At 50.9% G+C, this 15,940-nt stretch overlaps 1 protein-coding gene across 1 annotated transcript in view; it reads left to right on the top strand.

Moving 5' to 3' along the window:
• The window catches only part of rgmd (RGM domain family, member D), a 28,496-nt gene extending 18,626 nt beyond the window's left edge, over nucleotides 1–9,870 (top strand). Inside the window, exons 4-5 of the mRNA XM_088907769.1 lie at nucleotides 1,760–2,274; nucleotides 8,297–9,870. Of these exons, the coding sequence (XP_088763895.1) occupies nucleotides 1,760–2,274; nucleotides 8,297–9,010 (1,229 nt within the window). The 3' untranslated portion in view covers nucleotides 9,011–9,870. The remainder of the gene's footprint in view (nucleotides 1–1,759; nucleotides 2,275–8,296) is intronic.
• Nucleotides 9,871–15,940: the final 6,070 nt, after the last annotated feature.

Below are 15,940 nucleotides of genomic sequence, written 5' to 3'. Positions count from 1 at the left end.
TCCCCCCTGAACTGAGGTCCTTACTCTCTGGAGATGCGGGAAAGGCTGTATTTACAGAGGCTTTGGCTGCAAGATGCCATTAATTTCACGTCCCCCTGACACTGGGGAGAGGCCGAGAGACGCAGCATCACACTTGCAGTGCTTTGAGACAGCTCCCCTCCTGCTCATTTACTGTGAGTTACGCTGGCGAGCGTCTTGGATTCAGCCCTGCAGAAGGCCTGAGAAGCTGGTCCACTTGTCAGGCGTGAGTAAGTGTGGCTTTGATCACACAAACCCACCTGCCTGATGTTCTTATGGGCCTTTGTGTTGCCGGACCTGTTGAAAATGTAGGCCCGTGTACGTGGTGTCTGCTGAGGGCGATGTCGCTCTGATGAAATAGTACTGGACATTTGTTGAAGGGCATTCTGAGCCTTTAAGAGGCTGATTTGTATTTTGATTTGAAATCGGGATATTTTGGGATGGATCACCCCCCTCCCTTCTTAATCTTCGGAGAGTCACTCCTGCAGGATTTCAGTGAGATCTATCCCGGAGCATGGATCTGAATAGTGCGATTCCGAAGTAAATCCACATAAGAGTAGTTGGCCAACAATGAGTGCTCCTGGGTTTTGTAGCCTGGCAACGGACCGATGGCCATAGAGTTTTAAGTCTTAACTGCGTCACTTTGCCCCAAGTCTTTATTGAGCAGCCTGGTGCGATCGTGATGATGAGAACGACGATATCCAGTAGGTCTAGTGAAGTCTGGCAGGGTCTAGGCATCAATAGAGCATCACACATGTCGGGGCCCTTTCTGCAGGAAAGAGTTAATAGTTACATTGCACCCCCCTTCCTGTCTGTCTCCGTTGATCCTGTGTAGGTGCAAATAAGGTTCATATGGAGTACCAGTTTGATTCATTTCGATGTTTGGTTGTTGCAGGCTCTTGTACAAATCCCACTGACGAAGCAGAAAATTGTGTGCATTATTAATATTAGCTCCACATGGCACGGTGGGTCAGCTTAGTCCAGTAAGGCAACAGGCATGAAATGTCCTGCACCTGGTGCTGACTCAAGTATATCGACCTGCAGCCAGTAAAGCCTGGAATGGATCATACAGATACGCATCGGGGGATCTGAGTGTTACACACCGATACCTGCGCCCTCACATTCGAGCTCGACTGGTTTCCACAGACGTGCTCTGAAGCCATGCGGATTGCTCGAGCAAAAAGTCAGAGCACCTTCCCTTCTGGGTAGCAAGACTGCGAATGTGGCCTCATCCCACATTTACAGCCAGTATAAGATCAGATCACTTTATTGGCCATATACAGTTTCTTGCATTAGGAATGATCTTTTCACGTACCCCAGCTTGCTCTCCATGAGACACTCAGACAGGGAGAGAAGCTGGGGGTCAGAGCGCAGGGTCAGCCATTTATACGACACCCCTGGAGCAGCTGGGGTTAAGGGCCTTGCTCAGGGGGCCCAACGGAGTAGGATTCCTCTGCTGGCTGCGGGATTTGAACCCGCAACCTTCCAGCCACAGGCGCAGATCCTGAGCCACAGTAGTTAGCTTTGTCCACTGGCCCTCTTATGCAGCGCAAGCTTGAGAGGCGACAGAACAACCGGGCTTGAAATAGTGCAGTTAAAAACCGATCGGAACCAGCCGCGGTTTTTCAAAGGGTCGCTGCGTTGACGTGGAGTCCTGTCTTTGGGTTTGGGGAGGGTGGTCTAGAGGCTTTGCGTGTGCCCGTGTGTAATCTGCCCCCCCCCCCCCCCCCCCGTCCTGCAGGGTACTGCCAGCAGTGCCGGATCCAGCGCTGTAACTCGGAGTACGTGTCGGCCACCTCCCCCGCCAGCGGCCTGCAGGAGGAGGCGCCCGCCGACCCGGACTACTGCGCCGCCCTGCGGGCCTACTCCCTGTGCACCCGCCGCACCGCCCGCGGCTGCCGCGGCGACCTGGTCTACCACTCGGCCGTCTTCCGCATCAAGGAGCTCTTCGCCCAGCACAACTGCTCCAGCGCCGGGCCCACCTCCCCGGCCCGCGCCCCCGGCACCCCGCACCCCGCCGCGCCCCAGCTCTGCGACTACGAGAGCCGCGCCCTGGCCGCGGGCCCCGCCGCCGGGCCCCCCAAGAAGTACGCCCACTGCGGGCTGTTCGGGGACCCCCACCTGCGGACGTTCCGGGACGAGTTTCAGACTTGCAAAGTGGAGGGGGCCTGGCCCCTCATTGACAACCGCTACCTGTCGGTTCAGGTCACCAACGTGCCCGTGGTCCAGGGGTCCAGCGCCACGGCGACCAGCAAGGTGGGTGCACCCCGTATCGCCGTCAGGCACCCCGCTGGGGGTCTTCTTCACTTCCGGGTCGTCCCTGCGCCTCAAAGGGGAACTGCAGAGCTGTTTTTCTGTTTCGGGGTTAGAAGGGATCGGCATTGATGCGCGCATTTCAAACCGCAATGAAAGTAAATGTACACAGTACAGTACAGTAAAACCTCCAATTTACACCACAGACTAGACGAAATTCCAGGTGTGCGCAGCGCCATGTTCTACGATTCAGAATGAGGCAACAAAACTACTGGTGACATGTTGCAGCTCTGTTACACTGTAAACCAGCAGGCTCGTGAATCCATCTCTTGTAATCCAATAGAAATATTGCTCTCGACTTGGAGACGGTTTTGCCAACAAATACTACTTGTTAGCTCGGCATGCAGATCACGTTGCGAATTGTCTGCAGCACAACCTGTGTTCATTTGCTCGTCCCATCCCATTGCATTAGCCATTATGGTGACTAGTGAGCAGGAAGGGCTGCATGACATCGCAGTTCGTGGGAATTCGTGCTCTCGCCCGTGGTGAGACCAGGGGTTTGCTACAGCATGGCAATTTACAGTAGTGTCACAAAGTTTCACAAATTTGAAATTTAAAAAAAAAAAATCTTTACTGACTATTTTGTTCCCAAGACTATTTTGTTAATAAGGGTTAGAGAAATTGGGACTGCAGTTCCCATTTAACTGTAGGAGCAGTGTTTATTTGCACATGAAATGTACCTCTGCTTGATCTTTCTTGATCTGACCAGGCTCAGCACTCTGACCGGTTCCTAACTCTTAGTTAACTGTGTTAAGATCTGTGATCCTGCCAACAGATGGTCAGTCAAGGAGCTGGGACTATCTTCCTGCTCTTTGCCAGCTGTTGTTTTTACCATAAAACATTGATCAGATTTCCTGAAGTTTTTTGGGGATTGGTTAAATTATTGTGCCTTAACAGTCTGCAGCGCTGAAAAAAGTCACATTTTTCTTAGTTCTTGAGAATCTTGAAAACGGCAAGGTTAGAGTAGACTCCTGGTTCGAGGAAAGGGAAAAGAGTAATTTTTCACCTCCTTGACCTGCATCAGGTCTAAAAAAGTTGCACGCATGTATTGGATTGGAGTAGAGATTATACCGCACAGCCCTCCTCATAAAACAGGAATTGCAAAAGTAGGCTAATATTAATATTTGCAAAGGAACAAGTAATAGGTTTATTCCGTGCTGAAAAGAGAAGAGAGAAAACATGTTTCAGCTGTGGAGCCCTCTTCAGGTGTGTTTTCTCTCTTCTCTCTTCAGCAGGGAATAAACCTATTACTTGTTCCTTTGCAGACTGCGCATGCTGACGCAGCTCCCCACCTGAACTTATAGTGATATTTGCTCATCAATAATTTGTATCCAAGACAGCCTAGTATCCCTCCTTTATTGTTGTACGGGGGCTCCGAGCTTACTTGTGAGTGTAGCCGGAATCATTTCTGCTGCTCACTCATTCTGAAAGCTATGCACTTCCACATCTTTGTCACTGTAATGAGTTGGCACTTAGTCTGCCCACAGGAAGGATATGCCCGTGTTAGAAAGCAGGGCTGTATGCTGCCCCCTCCAAACCTTTCACAGCAGATTCAGCTGAATGGTGTTTTGGACACGCACGGACATATATCCGGTCCCATTGATTGAAACTGGAGCATGAGATTGGCTTTGTTGCAGCAATGGAGAAGGGAGAGGGTGGCCTTTTGCTCACATTTTGCTATCTGGTTTACCCAGTCCAAAGTCTCGGGCTGCCTTCTGCTCATGTTAGCTCTGTCCAGTTCAGCCACTGGCCGTGCAGGTGCATCATCCTGACTTGACTGGATCTCCATGGCTTGGAGCTCGGCTCAGACGAGGTCTTCACAGACCTTGTGCAGAGCAGGTTTTTCTTCCTTTTCTGGGCAGATATTTTTCACTGCAATTTTGCCAGTATTTGGATACATATTTCCTAATCATGGGAGGGATTTACCCATCTGTGGGATGTAATACTGTAAATGTCCGAATGTTCAAGCGGTTTCTGACCTGGCTGCAAAAAACCCAGCCTTGTGAATTGCCAAACATTTCATGATGCACATATTCAGAATCCTCAAAGGCACCGACCGAGTCAGCTCAGCAGACGGCTTCAGAATCAGCCGTGAAACGCCAGCCCACAGACACAAGTGGAAACTATGTGGAAGTGAATTTGAAACCGAGAACGAGAGGCACGTCTTTACCCAGCGGGCTGTGGGAATGCGAGACTGCAGGGCCCTGTGTCGGAAGCGGATACTCCGGCTTGTTTCGTCCTGGCTGGATGAGGTCTTTGGATCAATGAGTTCCTAACTCATAAGCGTGTGCCAGTTCACGACCGGCTCAGTAGAGACCCGTGAAAAAGCAAATCGCTGTTAAGACCTGGGCGCACTAAGGCCAGCAGTCCAGTGATAATTCTCTCTTTCTGACTTGGAAATGGCTGATTTTGGCATGCAAACAGCTGGGCTTGATTCCTGCGCTCGGAGCACGGCTCTGGGAGTCGGGAGCGGGTCGGGAGGGAGGGGCGAATAGGCACAGTTCAAGCTGCTGCCCCCGGATCTGCTGCAGAGGGGCTCTGCTCTCTCCCTGGAGGTCAGCCGCTGCCTCTGGGTTCACTTCCTTTGCAAACAGGCCGATGTTGTTTCGGCCTCCCCCGGGGAGCCGCGGTGGAATTAACTGCAATGAGGAAGGACTTCCCCCATCTCTCCGGAGAAAATCGGATCCAGAATGAAGGTGGGGTGGGGGGATGAGGTTTAAGGACTGGTGTGCTCTCTTACAACACTGCGAGAGAACGTGCTGGCTTGGAATGGCCTGTGTCCCTCTAACTAATTTTTCCTGCAGGCGGAGGAGACTGTGTCACTCTGCGAGAACACGAGAGGCTGAAAAGAATTGGTCTTGTTTCGTAGTTAGTAGCTAATTGATCCTCGGATCTCCTCCGGCTGAAAGAAGCCAGGGTGTTGGTTTCAACAACATGGACAGCTTGTTTCATACCACCACAACCCTTTGTGTAAAGAAGTTCCTCCCAGTTTTAACCATTTCCAAGTTGTTCCCACCTGGGTCCACTGATCTGTGTATTGCTTTGAATCCTTCAGTCCGTTGGACTGACATGGTCAGGATTTTGAAAGCTGTCTTTATATTTTTTTTATTCTTTATGGTTGTGAAACCTTGGTGTGGGTTCAGTAAAGTCAGTGAATCAAGTTTTCTTTCCCCACTTGCGTTTTATGACTTCCATCAAAGCGAAGGCAGAAATTCTCCTTGTGCTGAGGCCACGTCAGATCTGTCCAAGCGGTTTGCCGCACGGTTTGGCTTGGGGGGGCGTAGAGACACCCGGCGTGTTTCTCTCGGTGGAGTTTAAATGTGTCTTCAAAGGTGCAAGGTTCGTGACAACAGGAGAGCCTTTTCCAAAGCGGAAGAAAGCTGGGCTGGAGCTAGCACCTTAGCAGCTGGCGGTGATGCAAGGCGGTGTGTGATTGTAGTACATGCGCAGGAGGTTGGCCATGCCTGAATGTGGCATTGCAGTCAGGGCATTGTAATTGTTTCTTAAACCGGGGTAGAACTCCTGCTCAGGGTGACAGTTTAGTGCGTGCTGGGAGGGAGGTTTTTGATTGGGGGCTGCAGTTTTCATCCCACCAAACAGCCACAGGAGACCTATTTATAAAATGGCCAGACTGGAGGAAAGCATCACCTTTGGGAGAGAAGCTGAGCAGGTGTGGGTTAAAAGCAGCAGTCACTGGGGGCCCAAGAGTCCTGACTGGCTGATCCTAAAAGGGATTTTGGGGTCTGTGGTGAACTGGTTCCCCCTGGTGGCCCAACTTGGTATTTTCGATTTTTGGCTCTTGGGGCTTGGCAATTGCTCTTCCGCACGTGGGCTCTTGCACAGGGTCATGTGCTGATGAGGGCACTGCTGGTGCCTGTGTGCGGCGTAGCTGTCAGGGTTCTCACGGTGGTTTTTTGTCCTGCATCTTGGTGGACACCCTGGGCAGTTCCTGTTTTTTCTGCAGGCCCAGCCAGTATTGGTGCTCAGGCAAAACGTCTCAAGAGGAACAGGTAAAGAGTAATTCCACGCTGAAAAGAAAAGAGACAATGTTTTTCTACAGATGATGCCTCTTTTCTTTCCCTTTAAGCATGGAATTAACCTTTACCTGATCCTCTGCAACCTGCGCATGGTGACGCAGCTCCCTACTGGCACTTCTTCAAAACCTTCAGAGCTTTGAAGCGGTCGCAAAGAGAACCTGGCTGCACAGATGCTTTTACTGTTTTTTTCTCGGGTGACTCTGCTCTTTTTTTTAAGGCGCTGAGCCGCTGTCATGCGTGCGAGCATGGCAAAGCAGTGCAGCACATTTGTGTTCCTGTGCGTCTCGATCTCGTGCCCCTTCGACACCGAGGGTACTACAGTAGCCCGCTTAGCAGCTTGTTTGCTCTCGACAAGCCCCTCCATCCTCTCAGCTGGCCCGGTTTGTGGGCGCGTGGCGTTGTCCTGATGGTGTGGTGTGTTTGTGCTGTAGTAGGGTTTTTTTGTGTTGTGGAAATTGTCAGGTTGCCAGGGAATGCTGGGAAACGTTAGCCCAGGTGAGGTGTGAAGGAGGGGTCTGTGTCCTCGGACCAGCGGGGGTGGACCTGTCTGGGCCGGGGCTGGGCCTGGGTTCAGAATTGGTCCAGTAGCCCAGCGCAGTGGGGACCTGTGTTTGAAGAGGCTGGTGCTGTTAAGGTGCCTGTGGGCCAGCAGGGGCATCATGTTCCCCTGAGAGAGATGTGTGTGGAAAACATGAAGGCTTAATTGCTGTTGCTGATGATTTTTAAGACAGCATTTTTGTTCTAGAATGACCAGACTGTTTAGGTCTTGTTTCATTTTTCCAGCAACAAAAGAGTTTTTTTTTTGAGCCCTTGTACACCAGTGGTTTAAGCATTTAGGTGGTTTAAGCATTTCCTGTTGTGGTACACGTGTGCCCGGTGTCTGCAGGATGTTGTGTGTTAAAGAGGAACTGCAATGCTCTTTTATAGATAGAATCGGCATTGATGAGTGCATTTCAAACTGCAGTAAAAGTCAAATGTACACAGTAACTTGTAAAGGAGCAAGAAATAGGTTTATTCTGTGCTGAAAAGAGAAGAGAGAAAACACGTTTCGGCTGTGGAGCCTTCTTCAGGTGTGTTTTCTCTCTTCTCTCTTCAGCAGGGAATAAACCTATTACTTGTTCCTTTGCAGACTGCGCATGCTGACGCAGCTCCCCACCTGAACCACAGTAACTTGTAAAACTTCCAATTTACAACACAAAATAGATTTCCAGGTGTGCGCAGTGCCACTTCTGCAATTCAGAACGAGGCAACAAAACTTCTGGTGAGGTGAAGCATCCCTATTACACTGTAAGCAAGCAGGCTTGTGAATCCATCTCTTTTAATCCAATAGGAATATTGCTCTTGGCTTCCAGAATGTTTTGCCAATAAATACTACTTGTTAACTCTGCGCGCAGATCATGTTGGGACATTTCTGCGATGAAATGTCTGTTGGACGTATTCTCTTGTACATCACATTACATTAGTGACTAGTGAGCAGGAAGGGCTGCTTCACATCACAGCTCTGTTTGAACTCAAGCTTGTTGCCAGACCAGGGGTCTGTGACAACATGGCGACTTACAGTACTTTCACAACGTTCGCGACTTTCCGTGGATTTGAAATTTGTGACAATTTCCTATACCGTCAATTAATTTGTTTAGTTTCCCGAGATGTAATAACTGGTCTGAGAAATTGGGACTGCAGTTCCCCTCTAACTAGCACTCGTACTGTATGTCTCCAGCTGTACCTGGTGAAGTTTCAGAGGTAACAGGATGTACAAACCAGTCTCCAACCTTCTGCATGAATGGTAGAATTGTTTTTTTGTCGGTAATCTGGCCGCTAACTCTCTGTATCTCAGACCAGGCGAGCCATTAGCTTCTGCTTTGTGTTCGGGTGCCGTCGGGCCGGTTGGTCTTTCGGGAGACTGACGGTGCTCGTCCCTCTCTCCGCAGATCACCGTGATCTTCAAGTCGTTCCGCGGCTGCACCGAGCAGAAGGTGTACCAGGCCACCACCGAGGACCTGCCCGCCGCCTTCCTGGACGGCACGCGCGGAGGGGGCGAGGGGGGCAGCCTGTGGATCGCGGAGCGGGGCGGGGCGCAGGTGGAGATCCAGGCCCGCTACATCGGCACCACCATCATCGTGCGGCAGGTGGGGCGCTACCTGACCTTCGCCATCCGCGTGCCCGAGGACACCCTCAGCCTGTCCGACGAGAGCGGCGGCCTGCAGCTCTGCCTGCACGGCTGCCCGCGCGGCGAGCTGATCAAGGAGCACACGCTGGGCCAGCAGGGCCTCGGGCCCGGGCCGCGGGCGGGCGGCGCCACCGCCGCCCCCGCCCCGGGGCTGCCCCCCCGCCAGGCCTACACGGTGGACCGCGCCACGGCCAAGTGCTGGGAGATCCTGCAGGTGGAGGACGTCTACTTCCAGTCCTGCGTCTTCGACCTGCTCACCACGGGGGACCCCGAGTTCTCCATGGCGGCCTATGTGGCCCTGGAGGACCTCAAGGCCCTGCCCCCCAGTAAGCTGAAGCGGAACTCGCCCAGGACTCCCCCGCTGCCCGGCGGGGCCGCACCCCTACGCAGACTGGGCGCCGGGGGGCCGTGCCTCTCTGGCGCCGCCCTGCAGGCCGCTCTGGTCCTTGCGGCCCTGCTGCTGCTGCTGTTGTAGAAAAGGAGAGGGAAGGAGCCCCGCACGAACAGAGGAAGGGGGTCACAGTCCTGGGCTCTCCCCCCCCCCCCCCCCACCCACCCACCCTTTCCAGCTCCAGAGTCACGAGGAGCGTTTGGCCCTTCTCTCCCGGGTGTCGCCGGAGCCGCGTCACCGGGGCCGGTCCTGGCTTTGCTGACCGCGCCGGTCCCTGTCCCTGGACTGCGGGGAAGCCGCAGGCAACAGCGCTGTGCTCTGGGAATGTTGGGAAGGCAGCTGATCCCATCGTTTGTGGTGTTGTACATATGTAAGCTCTTCCTGAGATACGGAAACGGCCCATTCCTGAAGGGAATCATGCCTGGAGTGTGTGGGTGTGTGTGGGGTGGGGGCGGGGGGGTAGCTGTGGTGACCGGATCCGAACCCAAACCCGCTCCTGAAACTTGGAATCGGACCTGAGCTCCGGTGGGACTGATAATCATGACACTCACTTCAAAGGTACTATTCGCCAACAACTGTGTGAAAATACTACCTATCCTTTCCTATTTTCCTTTTGCCCGTTGATTTCCTCCTGGCCCAGGCAAAGGAGTTGGGGGTGGGGGGGGGGGCAGATCCGTCCGCTGTTCGTGCGGGCTCTCCTCCGAGCCCGTCTGCTTCCAGAGGTTATTTTTTAAGAATGAAAGACAAATGCTCTATATAATAATATATTAAAAGAGTGTATATATGTGTTTTATAAAATGTAAATGTGCCTGTACATAGTTATTTCACCTGTCGCTGTACACCAGTGTTGCTGTTGTGTAGCTGTATATTACAAATTTGTAAGAAGAAAAGAAACTAATATGCTGCCAGTTAATCTTCATTTCCTTATTAAAAAGTGTCGAACGGAACTCCGGCCTGTACTGTTTTTCTGCTGCGTTGGCAAGGTTTCAGTACAGCCGTGCTCGCTCTTGCGAGGGTCCTGGTTCTGGGTTTTTCCTCTGGCGTTCCTGAACTCTCCATAGTGGAGATTTTCCCATCAACTCCCAGATTCCGGCCCCCGAAGGAAGGGGTTCGCTGGCCGTCGTGAGCCGAAAGTGGGGTTCTGTCTCCGTGCCGCTCGGTGCTCTTGCTCTTAAACGGCCCTTCTAGCCAGGACTGGGCTCTGTGTGGAAGCTTGGCCTTCTGGGTGAGAAGAGACCACTGGGCATCTCTTGATCGATCACTGAGCTGACCCGAAGGGCTGAGGCATCAGAACTCAAGAACGGTGATGAACGAGGAGAGGCTATGGGGCCCATCTAGCCCGTCTGGTAGCTGGTAGCTAGTTGATCCTTCGGCTGCTTCTTGGACCATTCAGCCTTGTGGCCCAGGCAGAGGAGCTGGGGGGGCGGATCTGTCTGCTGTTCTTTAAGAATGAGAAACGAGCTCTCTGCAGAAATATATATTAAACGCCTGCTCCTCACTTATTCCCGGTTCTCCCAAAGCTGAATGTTGCCGAGAGGCACCAACAATTGTTAATAATTCCTCACATTTATATAGTGCTTTTCTGGACACTCCACTCAAAGCGCTTTACAGGTAATGGGGATCCCCTCCACCCCCACCAGTGTGCAGCCCCACCTGGATGATGCACCAGTCCGCTCCCCACACACCAGCTCTCAGTGGGGAGGAGAGCAGAGTGATGAAGCCAGTTCAGAGATGGGGATTATTGGGAGACCATGATGGGTAAAGGCCAGGGGGATTGTGGTCCAGGACACTGGGGTAACACCCCTACTCTTTTCGAGAAACGCCCTGGGATTTTTAATGACCACAGAGAGTCAGGACCTCGGTTTTACATTTCATCCAAAGGAAGGCACCTTTTTACAGTACAGCGTCCCCGTCACTATACTGGGGCCTTAGGACCCACACAGACTGCAGGGTGCTGCTGGCCCTCTAACTCCTCTTCCAGCAGCAGCCTTAGTTTTTTCCCAGGAGTCTCCCCTCCAGGTACTGACCAGGCTCACGCCTGCAGGGCTTCAGTCTGCCAGTAATGAGTTGCAGGGTGACATGTCTGCTGGCCAATGGCGGTGGTGGGGGGGTGGTGGGGATACTGCCTCATGCTGGAGTGGGGTTCGCTTGCTCTTGATGGTCGGGGGGAGCAGGGATACAGCTTCACGGCTGTGGTATTTACAGCTCTGGGCTTCTGGGAAGTGTCCACAGCAGTTTACCCCCACAGTGATGCTGCTGCTTCAGGGACCCTGCTCTTGGGTCGCGTCGTCTGGGCGATGAGCTAATGGGCTTCAGGCAGACTCTGCACTGGAACACCTGGGCTACTGCAGCCACTGTTTTACAGCTGGGGGAAATGGGAAACCAGCTCTGATCGATGGAGGAAAAGACGTACAACCTTTAGAAACAACACATTTTAGTGTTAATGACTGAACAAATAAAATCCCATTTTAGACCAAAATTACCACTGCAAAAGAGTAACTTTATGGCCTGTTGTTTCTAAAGGTCAAGGTTTAAGCGCTACTATTAAAAACACCCCCACAGGGGGAGAAACTCACTAAATAAACCCATGTCTGTGAGCAGTATTTCATATTGAACTTGTAATCCCCTGCGTTTGACTGAGGGTCCTCGTTGGGTGATGTGATGTGGCCGCGTCCTTACAAACTGACCACCGAGGGCCGCGCCGGCCGGTGTCGCTGACCGGCTCTTGACCTCTGGGATGCCGACGACCGGAGGCGAGTCGCGTCTGAGGGCAGCCGGGGTCACAGGGAGTTGAGCGCAGCTGAACGACGTGCTGATCTTGGAAAGAAACCCGTCCTGGCTCCGGTTTCTGCTGTTCAATTCATATTCCAGAGCTTTAAAAACAACGATGATTAATGTCATGAACGACCTAGGGTGGGAAAACGAGAACCGTGGCCCCTTCAAAGTCTGCAGGACCATTCCACATGTTTTCGGAAAGACTCGGAAAACATGCTTCTAATGAAAAACGGAAGGCGCTCTTTGTAAAAGTGTTTGTAAACCCTGGGGTTAATTCCAAGATGCTTTTGCGGCATCTAGCGGAATTCACTGTACCTTGTGGGATCTGAAAATCTGTGACCTTTTCTGCGTATGGGATAATACGTCTAGGACTTCAGCAGTGGATCACACTACATCTGTAAGGAGCTAAGCTAATTTGAATTTTTCCAATACATTTTCAGGAACCCCCCAGCCAAACAACTGCATTCCTTTGGTGCTTCCCTACCACCCCAACACACTTTCTATCCCCAGGACCATTAATGACAACTTTCCTATCCTACAGGATGATCCCTCCATTGGGGTCCTCATTCCTGACCGACCACCTCATCCGCGTAACCTTCTTGTTCACAGCTCCCTCGACCGCCCTCTGCAACCATCCACACCAGGCACTTTCTCCTGCAACAGAGCTCGCTGTATCACCTGCAAGTACACATCTAACACCACGCTCATTCAAGGCCCATAGGGACAATTCCGGATCACTCGGATGACATCTTGTACCTGCAGCAACCTTATTTACTGTGTCTCTTGCAGTAAATGCCCAGCCATCTACATTGGGGAAACAGGAAGGAGAACTTCAGAGAACATGTCAGGGCTGTGAAGATTAAAGATTTGTCCAAGCCCATAGTTTATCATTTCACCTCAGATGGCCATGATCACACTGTTCTCAAAGATGGGTTGATTCTCCCACAGCGGAAGGACATCAGAAACTAAAACTGTGCTGAAACTATTCACACCTCCCCCTTTCTGTGAACAACATACTTGTTTTTTTTTATTCTCTCTATTTATTTGTAGGTTTCGTTTCCCACCTCTCCTCACCTCTCTTGACCTCGCACTACTCGATTGGCCACTCTGCCTGTCCCCTGCTCCCGCCTCCTCCTCTCTCCTGGCTTGTGTTTTCACACGCTATATTATCGTTGCTGACTGCCCTATCTTTCTTACAGCCCAAGAAGGCTCCACAGCCGAAACGTTGTGTTTTCTTTCTTCTCTTTTCAGCAGGGAATAAACCTATTACTTGTTCCTTTGCAGCCTACGCATGCTGACGCAGCTCCCCACCTGAACTACTTTTCCAATACATTCTGAAACCCTTAAAATTTATTATTGAAAGAAATATTTAATATTTCTAAGGCACAAAATGCACTCTAATCTGCTGAAGCTTTTACTACGTTTATTTTTGTTCTTTCATCAGTGTTCAATACGCTCTTGAACGAAACGCCACTGTATAGAAATCTCAATTAGAAAGCACAACGGTTTTTTAAAATGGTTTGCGTCAAATCCGTGACATCATCACCGACTCCCGTGCGCACTTCGTTTGGACACGGGCTAGACATACGTCTTGAGTTTTCAGGTGCGTTTGTGTGAAAATATGTTTACCAAAACCTCTATTCTCAAGCGAGGTAAAGAAAATACGGAATTACGGTCCGGAATTACTCCGAAATTGACTTTTATTTTTTGATGGGGGAGAGAAGTGTAGTATGTGTGCGTCTAAATTCTTCAGGAATTTAAAGGTAATTAAGTAAAATGTCTTTTCTCACTTTCGTTGTAATTGGTAGTACATTTCGATGGTTATATGATAAGAGTTATTATCATGTTAATACATAAAATATATTCATTACGTATGAAGGTACCGGACTGTTCTCGAACCGCGCAAGCGCAAGGATTCACGAGCTGCGTGACAGGTGGCGCCAAAATTGGGGAGTTTTTTTTGTGTGTGGATTCCCACAATGCAGTTCGCCTGGCAGCTATAAAAAGAATCGAAACGGCGCAGGCGAGCCAGTGTGTCACTTGAGTTTCCAGCTCGGCGTGGTCGCCGGAAGGCACACGGTCCTCCTTTAATTTCTAGCGAACACGTTCGGCACATAACTCGCCTCTTTTTTTTCTCCTGCAGTTAACGGCAAGCGTGCGAAACGGAAAGGTAGGAGGATCAGGCTGGATGCGTGTCCTCCGTTTATTCCGTCGCAGTAACCCGGCCTGTGCCAGTTACTTATCTGAGCCCTTCGTCGTCACCTGCAAGACGCTTGCAATAACTGCTCCGAACGCAGGCCTTTCCAAAAAAAGCTCTCTTCCTCACTGAACTGCAGCAGGTATTAAAAGAGTTGTTACATGCATTGTTTACAGTTGGTTAAGTGCTGTGGGCTCTGCATCTCTTAACAAATGTCTTTTACTCCTTTAAATGCGTTTTCACATTGCCTCCGACACCCTGAAGTGTTTTTGTTCGGGTCTTTAATTTTTTATCTTCAGTTTCTTTTTCCATACGCCCTTCTTCATTGACCTCACTTCCGTGAGGGGGACCATATGGCTCCTTGGTATCGGGAGGAGGGGGGGGTTCAGTTCAAGGAGATCCGCAGGGCTATTTCAATATTTCGGGGTTAGAAAGAATCGGCATTGATGAGGACATTTAAAAGCACCATGAAAGTAACGTGTACGCTGTAACTAGTGTAAAGATTTGCCCCCAATTTACATAACAAAATAGAAATTTCCAAGTATGTGCAGCGCCATGTTCTGTGATTCAGAACGAGGCATCTAAACTTCTGGTGATGTGAGGCGGCCCTGTGACACTGTAAACCACCAGGCTTTGTGAATACATCTCTTTTAATGTAACGGAAGTATTTTTCTCAACTTTGAGACTGTTTTGCCGATGAACACTACTTGTTAACCCTGCATGCAGATCACGCTGGGATATGGCAGCAGACTTTTCACCTCCGGACCACCTGTACTTATTCGCTCGTACATCACATAAGTCATTGCAGTGACTAGTGAGCGGGAAGGACCATCTAATGTCACAGTTAGGGGGGATCTCTCGCTCTTGCCCGTGGTGAGACCAGGGGTTCATGGAGACTTACAGTACTTTCACGAAGTTCATGATTTTGTGTTTGATTCGGGGTCTGTGAAATTTTTCTGTAACGTCACTGAATTTTATTTTTGTTACTCGGATTTAATAAAAAGTTTTGAGAAATTGGTACTGCAGCTCCCCCTTTAAAGTAACTAAAAAATTCAAATTCAGCGCCGTGCCTTAGCCGAGATGAAAGCGCGTTCTCAGTTCCTGCGTGAAGCTGCTCAGCTGCTCCGCTACAGAACCGAGCCCCGATTCTGGCGCTCCCGGACGCGGGCTGACGGTGGTGGTCCGTTCGTCAACAATAAGAGCGGAGCCCTGTCCTCTCGTCTCAGAAGGAGTCATGGCTGCCCTCTCACGGCTGCTTGAAGCGGGTCGCAGAACCTGGCTGGCAACCCTTGAGTCGTGAGCAGGAAGGCGTGAACTGCAGGCTGATGCCCCGGCGTTGAGCGAACTCGCCACAGGGATACTTTGGACTACAGCACACATTGAGCCGGAGGGCAGAAACCAGCTTGCACCCCTAGTCTGTGCTTCTGGTCTCCCCATTCTCTAATGCTGTTTTATTGATTTGGGGGGGCAGTACCGGCTAGAGATAGGAACTGCAGCCACTCGCGGAGTCATTAATAATGTGTAGGAGCCAGGCGGGGGAAACTGTCCTCTACTCGTTATTCACTAGCAACCAGACACGCCAGATGGGCTGAATGGCTCTTGATTTTCGTCTTCATCAGTTTCCTTTGATTCAAGATCCTGTAGCTTCCCCAGATCCGGAGTGGGTCCTGCTGCCGAGCAACAGAAGTCTTAGTCCTGCCCCCAGTAGAAGTGTCTCCACTTCTCCAGTGGGCACTCCCGCGAGACATGAGGTGGGCAAGACGGACCAGAGGGACAGAACTTGGCGATGTTTTAACCACAACAATCACAGTACTCTTGGCAGACGCCTGAGGTCCTGCATCATCTGTGCTGCTTCATCTCAGTTATTTATTTTTTTTAATGCCTTCAAAAAAAAAAAGCAATTGCTTGAGCCCAGCAGTAAAACCTGACCCCAGCAATCTTGCCTTCACATTAGCGCAGCCAGGCCAGGCTGCCAGTCGTTAACGGACTGATGGGTATATGGCTTTAATGGGGCTCCTGCCTGCTGCCCTCGCCCGTATTTA

Source organism: Atractosteus spatula, chromosome 28, assembly GCF_055471065.1.
Source record: "Atractosteus spatula isolate fAtrSpa1 chromosome 28, fAtrSpa1.hap1, whole genome shotgun sequence".
In the NCBI taxonomy this organism is placed as follows: Eukaryota; Metazoa; Chordata; class Actinopteri; order Semionotiformes; family Lepisosteidae; genus Atractosteus; species Atractosteus spatula.
The sequence above is the reverse complement of the archived record's forward strand: the minus strand, read 5'-3'. Positions and strand labels throughout refer to the sequence as shown.